Source organism: Cucurbita pepo, chromosome 11, assembly GCF_057944985.1.
Source record: "Cucurbita pepo subsp. pepo isolate OVF chromosome 11, ASM5794498v1, whole genome shotgun sequence".
NCBI classification, from domain to species: Eukaryota; Viridiplantae; Streptophyta; class Magnoliopsida; order Cucurbitales; family Cucurbitaceae; genus Cucurbita; species Cucurbita pepo.
In genome coordinates, this window is record NC_141808.1 from 3,403,732 (window position 1) to 3,417,309 (window position 13,578).

General features: G+C 29.8%; 2 protein-coding genes across 2 annotated transcripts; both read left to right on the forward strand.

Moving 5' to 3' along the window:
* Positions 1-4,034: 4,034 nt before the first annotated feature.
* LOC111806166 (tetraspanin-8) lies at positions 4,035-5,941 on the forward strand. The gene is made up of 2 exons (XM_023691536.2): positions 4,035-4,617; positions 5,460-5,941. Exons 1-2 carry the CDS (start codon positions 4,111-4,113, stop codon positions 5,760-5,762), a joined length of 810 nt encoding a protein of 269 aa, XP_023547304.1. The 5' UTR covers positions 4,035-4,110; the 3' UTR covers positions 5,763-5,941.
* A 3,906-nt stretch (positions 5,942-9,847) lies between these two features.
* LOC111806120 (WAT1-related protein At4g30420-like) lies at positions 9,848-12,314 on the forward strand. Its single transcript, XM_023691477.2, has 7 exons — positions 9,848-10,008; positions 10,089-10,157; positions 10,344-10,460; positions 10,537-10,780; positions 11,214-11,375; positions 11,458-11,609; positions 11,935-12,314. The coding sequence occupies exons 1-7, from the start codon at positions 9,860-9,862 to the stop codon at positions 12,131-12,133; spliced, it is 1,092 nt and encodes a 363-aa protein (XP_023547245.2). The 5' UTR covers positions 9,848-9,859; the 3' UTR covers positions 12,134-12,314.
* The last annotated feature ends 1,264 nt before the right edge of the window (positions 12,315-13,578 follow it).

A 13,578-nucleotide genomic window follows, 5' to 3' on the forward strand; every position in this document is an offset into this window, starting at 1 on the left:
TTAAATTTGTTCAATATATATTTATATTAGAGGATTTATCATTTACATCCTAATTTTTATTTATTATTATTATTATTATTATTTTTTTTTTGTCAATGTTAGATATTTATTATAATCCTAAAATATTAGGATTAAGTTGACTTTTAATCTTGGATGTTCTAGGACGACTTTGTTTTTAATTATTAAATCCATATCATATTTTTTTTATAATGATAATTATAAAATTGAAGTCCAGTTGATGAGAGAAAAAAAATATATATTTCTTTAAAGAAAATTTGTGAGTTTATTAAAAAAATAAAACATTTAATTTTATTAACAGATCTAAAGAATTAGAAAATATTATTATTGATTCTATTTTTAGATAAATTGTGAATAAAAGAAAAGAAAAATAAAATTAAACAATTGACATTTAATTATTTGATATTGTCTCAATTTCATAAAAATTAAATGAAAATAATATTTTAAATTTAATATCAATCATCCTTTAAAAAATATATCAAAAGCAATTGGGACAAGGCTTAATTCCCATTAATTTCTGGGGAAGACCTGAATATACCAAATTATTTGAAAATAAGTAAATAATATTTTATTAAAAAGACTTTTCTTTTTTATATTAAAAACTTATTTAAAAATAAATAAATAAATATTTTATTAAAAAGACTTCTCTTTTTTATATTAAAAACTTGACTTTCCTAAATCACTTAAAAATCTCGGTAAGATACCATTTGGTGAGAAAAAAGCCCATGAAGTAATAGGTAAGGTAATTATGATAGTCCAACTCTGTTCCTAGCAAATATTGTCCGCTTTAGTTTGTTACGTATTGTTGTTAATCTTAAAGTTTTAAAACGTATATATTAGGACAAAGTTTATACATTTTTATAAAAAATGTTTCGTTCCCCTCTCTACCATGCACGAGATCTTACCGTAATAATCAAAAACCTAAAAAAAAAATAATAATCACAAAAGTAAAATCTTAAAACCTTTTGTAATGATTAGGGGTAAAAGTGGGTGAGAATTTCAAACCAATCATTTTAATAATCTAAAAAAAAAAACAACTTTTTTTCCCAAATAATAATCAATATATATATATATATATATATATATATATATATATATATATATATATATTTATTTATTTATTTATAAATTAATTATTAAACCTTGGCTAATTTTTAGGATTCGAAGTTTAAATTTATGTAATAAAAATATTATTTATAAAGAAGCCAATAAAAAAATTTAAAAATAGAGTTGAAATTAAATATAATACAAATCAAAATGATTTAAAAATGTTTTTAAATATTCATTCGGTAAGAAATGAATATTTAAAAATTATATGCATAATACCTCAATTTTTTTTTTATGATTTAAAAAAAAAATCATCAAACACTTTTGATTCTAGATTAAAAAAAACACAATTAAAATTTTAAATTTTAATTTATAACAATTTAATTTTGTTCTTCCAAAATTTGTATTCATAATTTTAGTATGTTGCAGCCATTAAAAAAAAAAAAAAAAAAAAAAAAAATCTAGCTTTGCTGATAAGTATGTTAATGATACTGTTTAAAACAGTTCTACCTTGATGGGAATGAATTCGAGTTTTGTGAAACTTGTTTTATGTTAGAAGTAAAACCTAGTGGTTTGAATTTCGTTTCTGTTTCAAGTTTCAACTTGAATTTTTGTTTTGAATTGCAGATCTATTCGATTGAGCTATTAGACATATCGATCTCTGTTGGAGTTTTAAATGGGAATCCACAAACTTGAAGTGTAAAGTTTATTTTCCACTGGTTTTCTAGCTCTTTAGTTCGGTTTTCTACCTCTTTAGCTCTAGTTCTTCGTTGTTTCGACTTGTTTAGCTTGAATCCGACTAATTTACTAGTGGACAATTATACATACTCCATGGCGGTTGTGTGTAGTTTGGAACTCCTCATGTTAAGTAGAGGAGTTGGATTGTAATGCTCCATATCTAGAATTTGGAATTCGAATAACTCTGATATTCTTCTACATTCTCTATAATATAGTCACTTTACCTACTTCTCGCTTCTAAGAGTAAAGACTATCTTAAATGACCAACACGTGTCATTTCGATATACTTTATCTTCAAACACAATTTATAAAAAAGTCCCACAACGTGAATTTTCATTTAGTCCATAAACTTCAACGGTCTATACTCTTACTCATGAATTTTTACCAAAGTTTTGTTTTAATCTTTATGGTTGGGTTTCAATTAACTAGTGAAAAATTGGGAGTAAAATTGTAAAATCTTAAAGGAAATTAAAATTATAAAATTATAAAATCAAATTATAGGGTAAAATTATAAAATTGATTAATAAATTCAAACACGAATAAATACATTTATTCATATTTGATTAATAAATAAAACACGAATGAAATAAATTAACATCATTATCCATTTAAATTTGTTTAATATTTTGTTTTGTCTTGTCTTTTATTTATTTATTTATTTAGGATTTTATCATTTACAATTTTTTTTTTGTCAATGTTAGATATTTATAATAAAGATAAAAGATTAGGATTAGTTGACTTTTAATCTGGGATCTTTTAGGACGACTTTGTTTTTAATTATTAAATCGGTATCATATTTTTTTATGATCATAATTATAAAATTGAAGTCTCGAAACTATAAAACATTTAATTTTATTAAAAAATCAAAAGAATTAGAAAATATTATATTATTATTTGCTTAATATTGATTTACTTTTAGACAAGTTGTGAATAAAAGAAAAGAAAAAAAAAAATCCTTTGATATTGTCTCAATTTCATAAAATTAAAATGAAAAGGATATTTTAAATTTAATATGAATCATCCAACATCATCATTTAAAAAATATATTAAATAATATAGTAACAATAAATCAAAAGCAACTGGGACAATGCTTTAATTCCCACTTGTTACTATATGAAGACCCCACTCATGAATATATATATCAAATTATTTAAAAATAAATAAATAAATATTTTATTACAAACTTGACTTTTTTAAATTACTTAAATATCCAATACAATAAGTAATAATATTGTCCGTTTTAATTCATTATGTATCGTCGTCAATCTTAAAATTTTAAAACGTATCTATTAGGGAGAAATTTACACATTTTTCTTAGAAATGTTTCGTTCCTCTCTCTAACGTACACTACAATAATAATTAAAAACGTAAAAAGTAAGAAAAGTAAAAAAAATAAAAAATGACAAAAAGGTAAAATTTTAAAACCCTTTGATTTTGCAATAGGGTAATGATTAGGGGTAAAAGTGGGTGAGAAATTCAAAACAATCATCTTAATAATCTACCAAAAAAGTAAGATATTTTGCTCAACTTTTTTCCTAAATAATAATCATTTAATATATATATATATATACTAAATCAATGAGTAATTATTAAATAAATATTTGCTCATTCAAATTTATCTTAATAATAAAGAAGCCAACAAAAAAAATTAAAAATATAATTGAAATTAAATATAATATAAAAGTATGATCGGAATATATTATATGCATAGTCAATTGAGATATTCGATGATTCATCCGGTAAGAAATAAATATTTAAAAATTTAATTTTGAAATATATGAATAATACCTTAAAACATATTTATAACTTAAAAGAAAATCATCGAACAGTTTTTGTCCTCGATTAAAAAAACACGATTTAATTCTTAAATTTTAATTTGTAATAATTTAATTTTGTACTTTGGCAATTCATCAAGTTTAATGATATATTTAGGTAAGGAATTTCATTAAATTTTAAAAATATTTTTCATGATAGGATTAAATCATAAAAATTTAAAGATATTATAAATTAAAGTTTCAGGGAATAATTATTAAAAAAAAAAAAAGATTTTAATTTTAAATGATTTTTTTTTTAAAAATTTAATACGTTTTAAATTTAAAGTAAGAGAGAGAAAAGATTTGACCAAACCCGCTGCCCCAAATTGAAACCTTCCTGAAAAGCAAAGGGAATAGAAATCACGTGGCAGTTAATGGTAGCGAGTTTCCAAATTTACAATATTATATAGTCGCTCAAGTTCAGTACCTTCTTCGTCTTCTTTCCCCTTTCTGAAAATTTCTTCTTCTTTTGCTTCCACTCCGATTCTTCCCAATGCCTCGATTCAGCAACAACCTCGTCGGAATCCTCAACTTCATCACCTTCTTACTCTCGATCCCGATTCTCTGGGCCGGCGTTTGGCTCAGCAAACAAGGAAGCACAGAATGCGAGAAGTTCTTAGACAAACCCGTAATCATAATCGGCGTGTTTCTGATGTTGATTTCTCTCGCCGGTCTTCTCGGAGCTTGCTGTAGAATCTCATGGCTTCTATGGGTTTACCTTCTTGTAATGTTTGTTCTTATTGTTATTCTCTTTTCTTTCACCATTTTCGCTTTTGTGGTTACGAACAAGGGCGCCGGTGAGGTCTTGTCGAATCGTGGTTATAAGGAGTATAGGCTTGGGGATTACTCCAGTTGGCTGCAGAAGAGGGTGAATAGTGCTAAAAATTGGAACAAAATCAAGAGCTGCTTGATTGATGGGAAGATCTGTTCCAGCTTTGCTGATAAGTATGTTAATGATACTGTTGAACAGTTCTACCAGGAGCATTTGTCTGCTCTTCAGGTATGATCCATGGGAATGAATTCGAGTTTTGGGGAACTTGTTTTATGTTAGAAGTAGAACCTAGTTGTTTGAATTTCGTTTCTGTTTCAACTTGAATCTTTGTTTTGAGTAATTATCTCTGGTTTTGAATTGCAGATCTGTTCGGTTGATCTTTAATACATATCGATCTCTGTTGTTTTTTCTTTCTTTCTGGTACTAAATTCAAATTTTGATTGGAATTTTAAATGGGAATCCACAAGCTTGTTGTGTAAAGTTCATCATAAGGTTATCTGAAACACAGTTTTGTAAAGTAGTATTGTTCTTGATTGTCTATGTTTTTCTGTTCACTTTCTCAAAAAGCTAATGATCTTTAGTTTAGGGGCATCCTTTTAACCAAAAAGGAAAATTGATACTCATATCATCTTTATGCTTTGTTGACCTTTTCGTCTCTTAGAAACTTTCTGGGTATAGATCTATCGTCTGGGCACCTCCTTTGAATCAATATCAGTTTGAGAAAATTGAGTTTGCATTTTCCAAATGGACATGGAACTTCTTTGCTGAATACATGTGGTGTTCATAGTTCTCTAATAATGGCACAATTTTAGGCTCTTGAAATTGATTTCTGTAGGAAGATAATGACTTTTGCAATATTGTCAATGATTGTAATGTGACATAACTCTGATAGAAATTTCTATGATTGTCGATGATCGTTCTTGCATCTGGGATCGACCGGTATTCAAGTGGTTTTCGACTTGAATGTTCTTATTTGATTTGTTGCATTTTCCCTCCATTTTTCTAGATCATGGATCATGTTCTTCATATATTGAATGTGATAAAGTTCTAATGTTCTTTCTTACATGCAGTCTGGTTGCTGTAAGCCTTCAAACGACTGCAATTACACTTATGTGAGCCCAATTTTCTGGAACCGGAATGCTACAACCTCGGCCAACCCTGACTGTAATTTGTGGGAGAATGACCCCAATATTCTGTGCTTCAATTGCCAGGCCTGCAAGGCTGGCTTGCTGGATAATATTAAGAGCAACTGGAAGAAGGTTGCTGTTGTGAACATTGTATTCCTTGTCTTTCTCATTATCGTCTACTCCGTTGGCTGCTGCGCTTTTCGGAACAACAGAGAGGACAATGCTTATCATCGTCAATGGAAGTGATCTCAACCCGAACCGATAGTTCTGTAAGCATTCTCTTTGTTTAGCTCGCGTTTTTGTCGATTCCCCTCGTGTATATTGTTATTCCCCTCCCTTTCTGGAGGTCGTGATTTTTTCGTTCGACTTTGATCTGCTGTTTTTATGGACATATTCATGATGATTTGTAGTACTGACATTGATCATCTCTCTCTCTCTGTCTCTATTCTTCCTTTTTGTGGATGTTGCTTAGCTTTCTGGTTACTGCACCATGAAGTTCTGCCATGAAATTTCATGTCTCTTTTTCTCCCTTTTGCTGTTTGTACTGTCTCGGAGATACGAACCAAAACCAAACAGGACTCTTGTAAGACCCAAAACCAAACAAAACCCACTGCTAGTAGATATTGTTTTCTTTAGACTTTTACACTCGAGTTTCCTCTCAAAGTTTTCGCATTCTTATAAGGAATGCTTCGTCCCCGTCTCTAACCGACGTGGGATCTCACAACTTAATGTCTAGAGCCCAAATATAAACGTTAATCCATAGGTGGACAGATCGAGATATTGGATGGATAGAACAACATCTCTTTATCATTCACTATATCTCTCTTTTAAGTTCTATGATTTATGAATTTTTGCAGCCTTACAAATCATAAGTTCTGTTCAATATTCGATACTTAACTTTCTTCCTCAATGTTCCTTATTTGCTTCCAGCCTCATCATTGGGCCAATATAAAGGCCCAACAACTTGTCCAATGGGCCTAAGATAAGAGTTTGAGTTGGGCCGGCCCAACCTCCAACAACCAGGCTCATGATATCTAATAAGTCCACAATTGTATCATATGACAATCTATATTAATATCAATTCTCTAGTATACAACTTAGTTCCAATGAATGTGGTATCAATTCTCTAGTACATTTTAAGGTGACCAAAGAATTTAATAAATTAAATAAACAATAAAAAATGTCGATTCAGTTCTTAGTTATAATCGATGTCGAATTTATAAACATATAAAAATATCGAGACTAACACATTATTGGATGGGGCCACTACCATTAGGATTGCATTATTTTATGTGAGAACAAAGCAAATTTGATGAACAACATGCATGTGGTTTGTTTTCATGAGCTTTTTGGACTATTTGAAATTCAATAATAAGTTAATTTTGTTTTTTTTTTGAATATGTCTACACATTTACAATAATATTTGAATAACGTTAGACTAATTAGATCTCGAGCATGAAAATTATTATTATTTAACGTCTATTGAAAAAAAAACGCCTAGAGTGAATAATTGAAAGTACAAAGATGACTTAGTATAATTTTTCCATTCGTTCGTACTCAATGATCACTTATTTTATTTCAACTAGCTTTCTTTTCACTCTTTTATTTCTCAAACAAATTTTCCTTTAAAAATCTTAGATCTCGAAATTTGTTTGAGAGGAAAAAAATAATATAATTAGATGCTTTAAAAACACGAGTGGTGATCAATTATTAAATTACAAATCACGAACAAAGTTCAATGTATAAGATTATTGATTATTGTCCTAAACATCGATGTTCGATGTTCGATGTTCGATTTTTGCAATTATCAAACTAAAAAAAATGATCACAAGAACAAATAAATTGGATTACGTTATTGACCTATCCCAGTAATGGATAAGAATAGAAGCATGATGTTCACACTTAAGCATCGAAGTGCCGTGTGGTTGAAAATTAGCATTGACAGTGAATTGTGCAGTCGTTTTCAAATATTAAGTCAATTTTGCTTCGTTTTATGATATTGTTAATTTTAAATTGATTATAGTTTTGAAACTCTTTAGAACATCTCATTGCCAAGTCCCTCATTTAGATATCTATAATTTTCTCTTAATCTAACACATTACGAGTTTTTGTCTGCATTTCTAACAATCTTTTCCTCGAATAAAATACTACTGAGCTCCCGAAGCTCAAAAATTTCTTTATTCGATATTGGAGGATTCTACTCACCTAACGAATTCAGGGGTATGACTTAGATATTGTCACAGAAGCCATTTTCTTGATTTTTAATTTAGCATAACGTAAATATATATACAAGCTAAAATAAACGATATATATATATATATATATATAATCTCTCCTTATAAATTCGTATGAAAATGAGGGAATTCTATCCCCTATAATTATGTTATTATGTTTCTGGCTTCGTATTTGGTCAACTCTCCCAATATGATAGAGATATTGAATTAGCTATAAAAATCATTCTTATTCATACAAATTAAAGGACAAATAGAGTTGTATATGATTATCCGGTGAAATGTTGATATTTTCAATGAACATATTTATAAAAAGATATTAAACATGGCATAAGATACTCCTCCATATATGTTCACATAAACGATTTGAATCAAATTAATGTAAAAATTACACACCGAGTTATATGAATATGGTTACCAAGATAAGATATCCAACTTGATTCCCCTGCTATAAACCTTTAAAATTATTTCTTGAACATAATTGTATTAATGTCAAGTAGTATGGTTCAAAATTACACTAACGACTTTGAATTTTTTATTATGTTCCCTTTGATTTTATGGGAGTAAATGCCTATAATAATTGCTATAAAATATTTAAAATGTGTTGCTAAAAACGATTCTTTGAATTTTAATACAACACAATAAAAAAAATTAGGAACCGTCTAAAAGAATTTACTTTGTTTGAATTTTTTTGCGTATAAAACATGTGGTTGAAAACGATATTATTGGATGATGATATAACGCCTTCGAGAAGAGGGGGAGTTTACACGACTAGTGGAAATGTTTTGAAACGTTCTATACTTAAAGTGGATGATTATATCTCGAGTAAAGTTCTTAATCATGATTATGCGCATGTAAGAGGACTTGATGTCTCGTTAAAAGGAGAAAGCAAATTTTTTTTATTAGACTAAATTAATAAAAATATTCATAAAAATTTTAAAAATTTTAATAACAATTTATAGACGTCTCATAATTATCTATAAATATTTTAATATATTTTGAAAAGTTAATGAACGTGATATTAATGTAAATGTATTTTTAAATTTGTTAGAAAAGTTTAATGGTGTCTGACATTTTTTAAAGTTATTTTTTAAATATTTTTAAAAGTGAAAGGGTATTTTTGGAACTATTTTGAAAATTCAAAAATATATTTGAAACTTAAAATATTTTTTTTCATAAAAATAGTATTTTTTTTAAAGCTTTTTAAAAATATTTTTTATAATTTTTTAAAAATTTAATTTAATTTAATTTTTTTGTTTTTTTTAACGTTGGACAATAAAATTATTGATTTTATATTGTTGTAACATTTTTTATTGGGCCACATTCAGTATGTTTAAAATTTTACCCATTTTTAAAAAGGAATTTATTTTAAATATAATTTCTATTGTAAAATGTAAAACATCATAATAACTTCAATATTTTTTAAATAAAAATAAAAATATAATATTTTCAATATAATTTCTAAAACTCAAATTCTCTATATTCACACATAATATAATATAAAAATATAATATAACGTTTTCATTTTTCTTTCTTCTATATAGATATATGTAAACACAAAAAAAAATGATCGAGTGAATGATTTAGGTAAGAAAGGAGACTAATAATATAATCTCTATCTCCCGTCCCATTTAGTTAATGGAGAGAAATCTCTCTTAAGACCCTCTCTTTTAAATAGAAATTTCTCATCCTGTTCGAGACAGTCCCTACAAGTTAAATGGACATCTCTGAATTTTATATTTTTTAAATTAATTTACACATTCATTCAATACTTTATCCAGTATCATTTGATTGATTTAAAATAGTTCAAAATATAAGAACGGCTCCACATTTTAGATGAAATCAAAATGTATGATCTAAAGTTAGATATTCCATCATTTTACTTAGAGATTAGGTTAAGTTTAGGGATGATTTTCAATTAAAAATCAATGGAGATCATGGGAGTACTATCATAGCATCCTCTCTCTTTTTAACCACAAAAACAAAATAATTCGTCCCCCACGTTCCAATACCCAAACATAGCCACCAACTTAAGATTATAAATTCGTAGTGTTTAAGAGCATTTGAGATGAGAGAGGCATGGGGGGTTTGGTTGAAGAATACTTGCCAGCAATGGCCATGTTTGGGCTTCAAGTCACTTATGCCATTATGGCTCTCCTCTCCCGAGCTGCCCTCATGAAGGGCATGAGTCCTAGAGTGTTCGTTGTTTATAGGCAGGCCATTGCCACTCTTTTTATTGCACCCATCGCTTATTTCTCAAGGTTTTCTCCTCAAACCTTCATTTTTTTTTCTTTTGGGTTCTCTATTTTTTGTGTGTTTTCTTACGTTTTGGGGATTTCAGGCCGAAATCAAGGAGGTTGTCTTTGGATTTGAAGAGCTTTTCTCTAATTTTTCTAGCTGCTCTTGTCGGGTACGGTTCATTTTTTCTTATTAGGGTAAATATATTGAATGGTAATTCTTAGCTTAGCTTAGATTAGCTCTTTTTTTAGTTAAAAAAACTAACCCACAAATCAAGTTTTTACCTTTTGGTTAGAAGTGGAAGTATTTTGTATATTTAGAAATTCTTGTTTCTTCTAATTTTTGAGGGTTTGGATAGGGCAACCATGAATCAAAATGTTTACTTTGAGGGAGTTTTCTTGGCTGGCTCGTCAATGGCGACGGCGATGACGAATTTGATACCGGCGGTGACGTTTGTGATAGCGACGATGGTTGGGTATGTTGATGGTAGGGTTAGGTTGGGTAGTAGTTAAAACTTTTGGGCTTGGTGATTTTGATTTGAAAATTTGTAGGATGGAGAGTTTGAAGATGAGAAGCTTAAGGAGCATGGCAAAGATTGGAGGGACAGTGATTTGTGTGAGTGGGGCTATGTGCATGGCTCTTCTTAGGGGTCCAAAGCTTCTCAATTCATCATTAGGGTTTGGGATGAAATCTTCAATATTTAGTGTTGAAAGTGGAAGTCCCCATGCTTGGCTCTTGGGTTCCTTGTGTGTCTTTGGGAGCTGTTGTTGCTGGTCAATTTGGCTAATTTTACAGGTATATTTGAGCAACCGTACAAACTCATCATTAGTAGATATTATCCTCTTTTGATTTCTCTTTCAAACTTCTCCTCAAGATTTTTAAAACGCGTTTGCTAGGAAAATGTTTCCATACACTTATAGAAAAATGTTTCAAAACCCGTCTGTTAGGGAGAAGTTTCCATAACCTTATAAAAAATGCTTCGTTCTCCTCCCCAACCGATGTAGAATCCCACAATCCACCTCCCTTCGGGGCCCAACGTTCTCGCACTCGTTCCTTTCTCCAATCGATGTGGGACCTCCCAAATTGTGTTTTAAAATTTTTGAGAGAAAGTCTAAAGAAACAGTATCTACTAGTGGTGGGATTGGACGGTTATGATTTCAATTTCATTCCGTTGACGTAAAATGATAATAACAAATTAAGTTGAAAAAAATTGAACATAAAAAAACAGGTACCAGCTTCAGCAAGCTATCCCGACAACTTATCATTATCAGCTTGGATGTGTTTGTTTGCCACGATTCAGTCGATCATTGTCACTCTATTAGTAGAGCCAATGAAGGTAGAAACGTGGAAAATACATTCAACAATAGAAGTCATTTGTTATCTCTTCTCAGTAAGTAATTCATTTGATTTCACAATCTTAAAATCTGCTAATTGAATTGAGTTCTTATTTGTGTGCTAATCTGGTGGGTTAGGGAATTGTTGGCTCAGGCATTGCCTTCTTTCTTCAAGCTTGGTGTGTTTCAAAAAGAGGCCCCGTCTTCTCTGCAATGTTCAACCCTCTTTGCACAATTGTCACAACTATTTTGGCAGCTATAGTTCTTCATGAAGAGATTTTTGCTGGAAGGTAAAGTTTTCTATATGGGGTTAATTTTCCGAATTAATCTTAACCCTAATGCGTATGCCCGACTCTAAAATTTGCATGTATCAAACCGTACAAAACTAACAGCCACACTGTCACAAACCGGCTCGAATAATTTTTTCAAAATTTGGTGGGTAAAAGTAATGTTTTGAAGAAGAAGATTCTTACTGTGAACGTGAGATGTTACGTGGAATGAAACATTTTTTATAAGGGCGTGAAAACCTCTTCCTAACACGTTTCGATACGTAATCGTACATTAGGGTGAAGATTCATCCTTTTCTCATATGTTTATTTTTGGAACAATTTTCAGCTTGGTGGGGGGTGTGGCTGTAATTATTGGATTGTACATTGTTCTTTGGGGAAAGGCCAAAGATTATGTGAAGGAAGAACATGGGGTTGAAAAAGAAGAAGAGGATTGTGAATCAGCTTCAACGGACAGAAGTAGCTCTAAAATTGGTTTGGAGGAACCCCTTTTGTTTGAAGGAGCTACACATCATATTGACAGCTAGGCAAAAAGGACTTTATTGCTGTCCTCCACGTGGCATTTATGGTCCACTTGTTCTCTACAAAAACATGTAGGAAAATAAAGAAAGGTATAAGTTGTATTTTATATGTAGTTTTTTTCTTCAATCTTTTTGTTTTGTTTTGGTTTCTTGGAGTTTTTAAGGTTAATTAAGTTCTTTTGTCTTTGATTCATCTCCAATTAGTGATTTTTCTTAGAATATTAATAAAATAAAATAAAAATTAACATTTTGAGTGTTTTAGTCGAATTTTAATAAAAATTATAGGGAATACAGAAAACGACCCAAAAATGTTTGACGGTCAACGATAAAGAAGTTGAAGATGATAGCCACATGTTACTTATACGGTGACTATTAGAAGTTTACCTACTCATTCCCAACAGTGAACTTGTCCCAATTGACAAGAAAATGTGTAGTATTGTAGCTAATCGAAACATGAGGTCATTCCCATACAAAGGTTGCAACTAAGCCTTTAATAATGAATGTCTAAGACTAGTTGGTAGATATCGGGTTATGCCCTAGATTCATGTGACGTGTAGTGCTATTATATCAGGATATTGTGTGTGGGGACGATTAGGGAATGGCTCGGAAGAGTTAGGTTATGTGAACCTAATCATAGAGATAAGTTCCGATGAGCTAGATTCGTGAATTCAATCATACTATTTTAAATAACTTTAAAACCTCTCTCATTTTTTCGATAATATAACGTCTCTCTTACGTTGCATGTTTGTGGTATGCCGATGGTCTCAACTCGAATATCGAGGGCAACCGGCTAGGTTGGTGTTGGTAGCTCACTAAAATTGACTCTTTATTATTGGAGTAAATTAATTATTTAGTAAGGATAAGTGGACCGTATCATATTATTGTGGATGGTGGTTTTTCCTTTTAGCATAGGTAATTTCAGCTAATACTCTTATACTCCCAATTAAGGATTTTCTATAAAAAGCATCTATATAACCTCGATTATATGTCCAATTATATATTATATTTATAAGTTTTTCAAAAAAAAAAAATTTTTAAGTAAATTTTTTAACAAATGAATTACGAAAATTCAAATTTTGTAAAGATGAATAAGGGAGCTTATAGAAGAAAAACGCTATAAATATTCCAAAATAAGCTATACTCACAGAAAAAGTTGCATTTTTCACAAATTCATACCAATTTTCAGAATCGGTTGAATTTTCATGTAACAAGTTTATAGATGTATCAGAATCATTTTCTTTATCTTAACTTAGTCATGTCAATAGAATTCTCAAGTGTCGAACAAATAAGTTGTAAGTCTATTTAAGGGAAGCCTCAATGGTGTCTTTTGTTCAAGGGTTCGAGAGGAATCCTTAAAGGAGGTTTGATGATGTACTTTGTCTGAGGGAAGGATTGTTGAGGATGATTAGAGTCCCACGTTAGACTAATTAAGAGAAGATCATGAGTATATA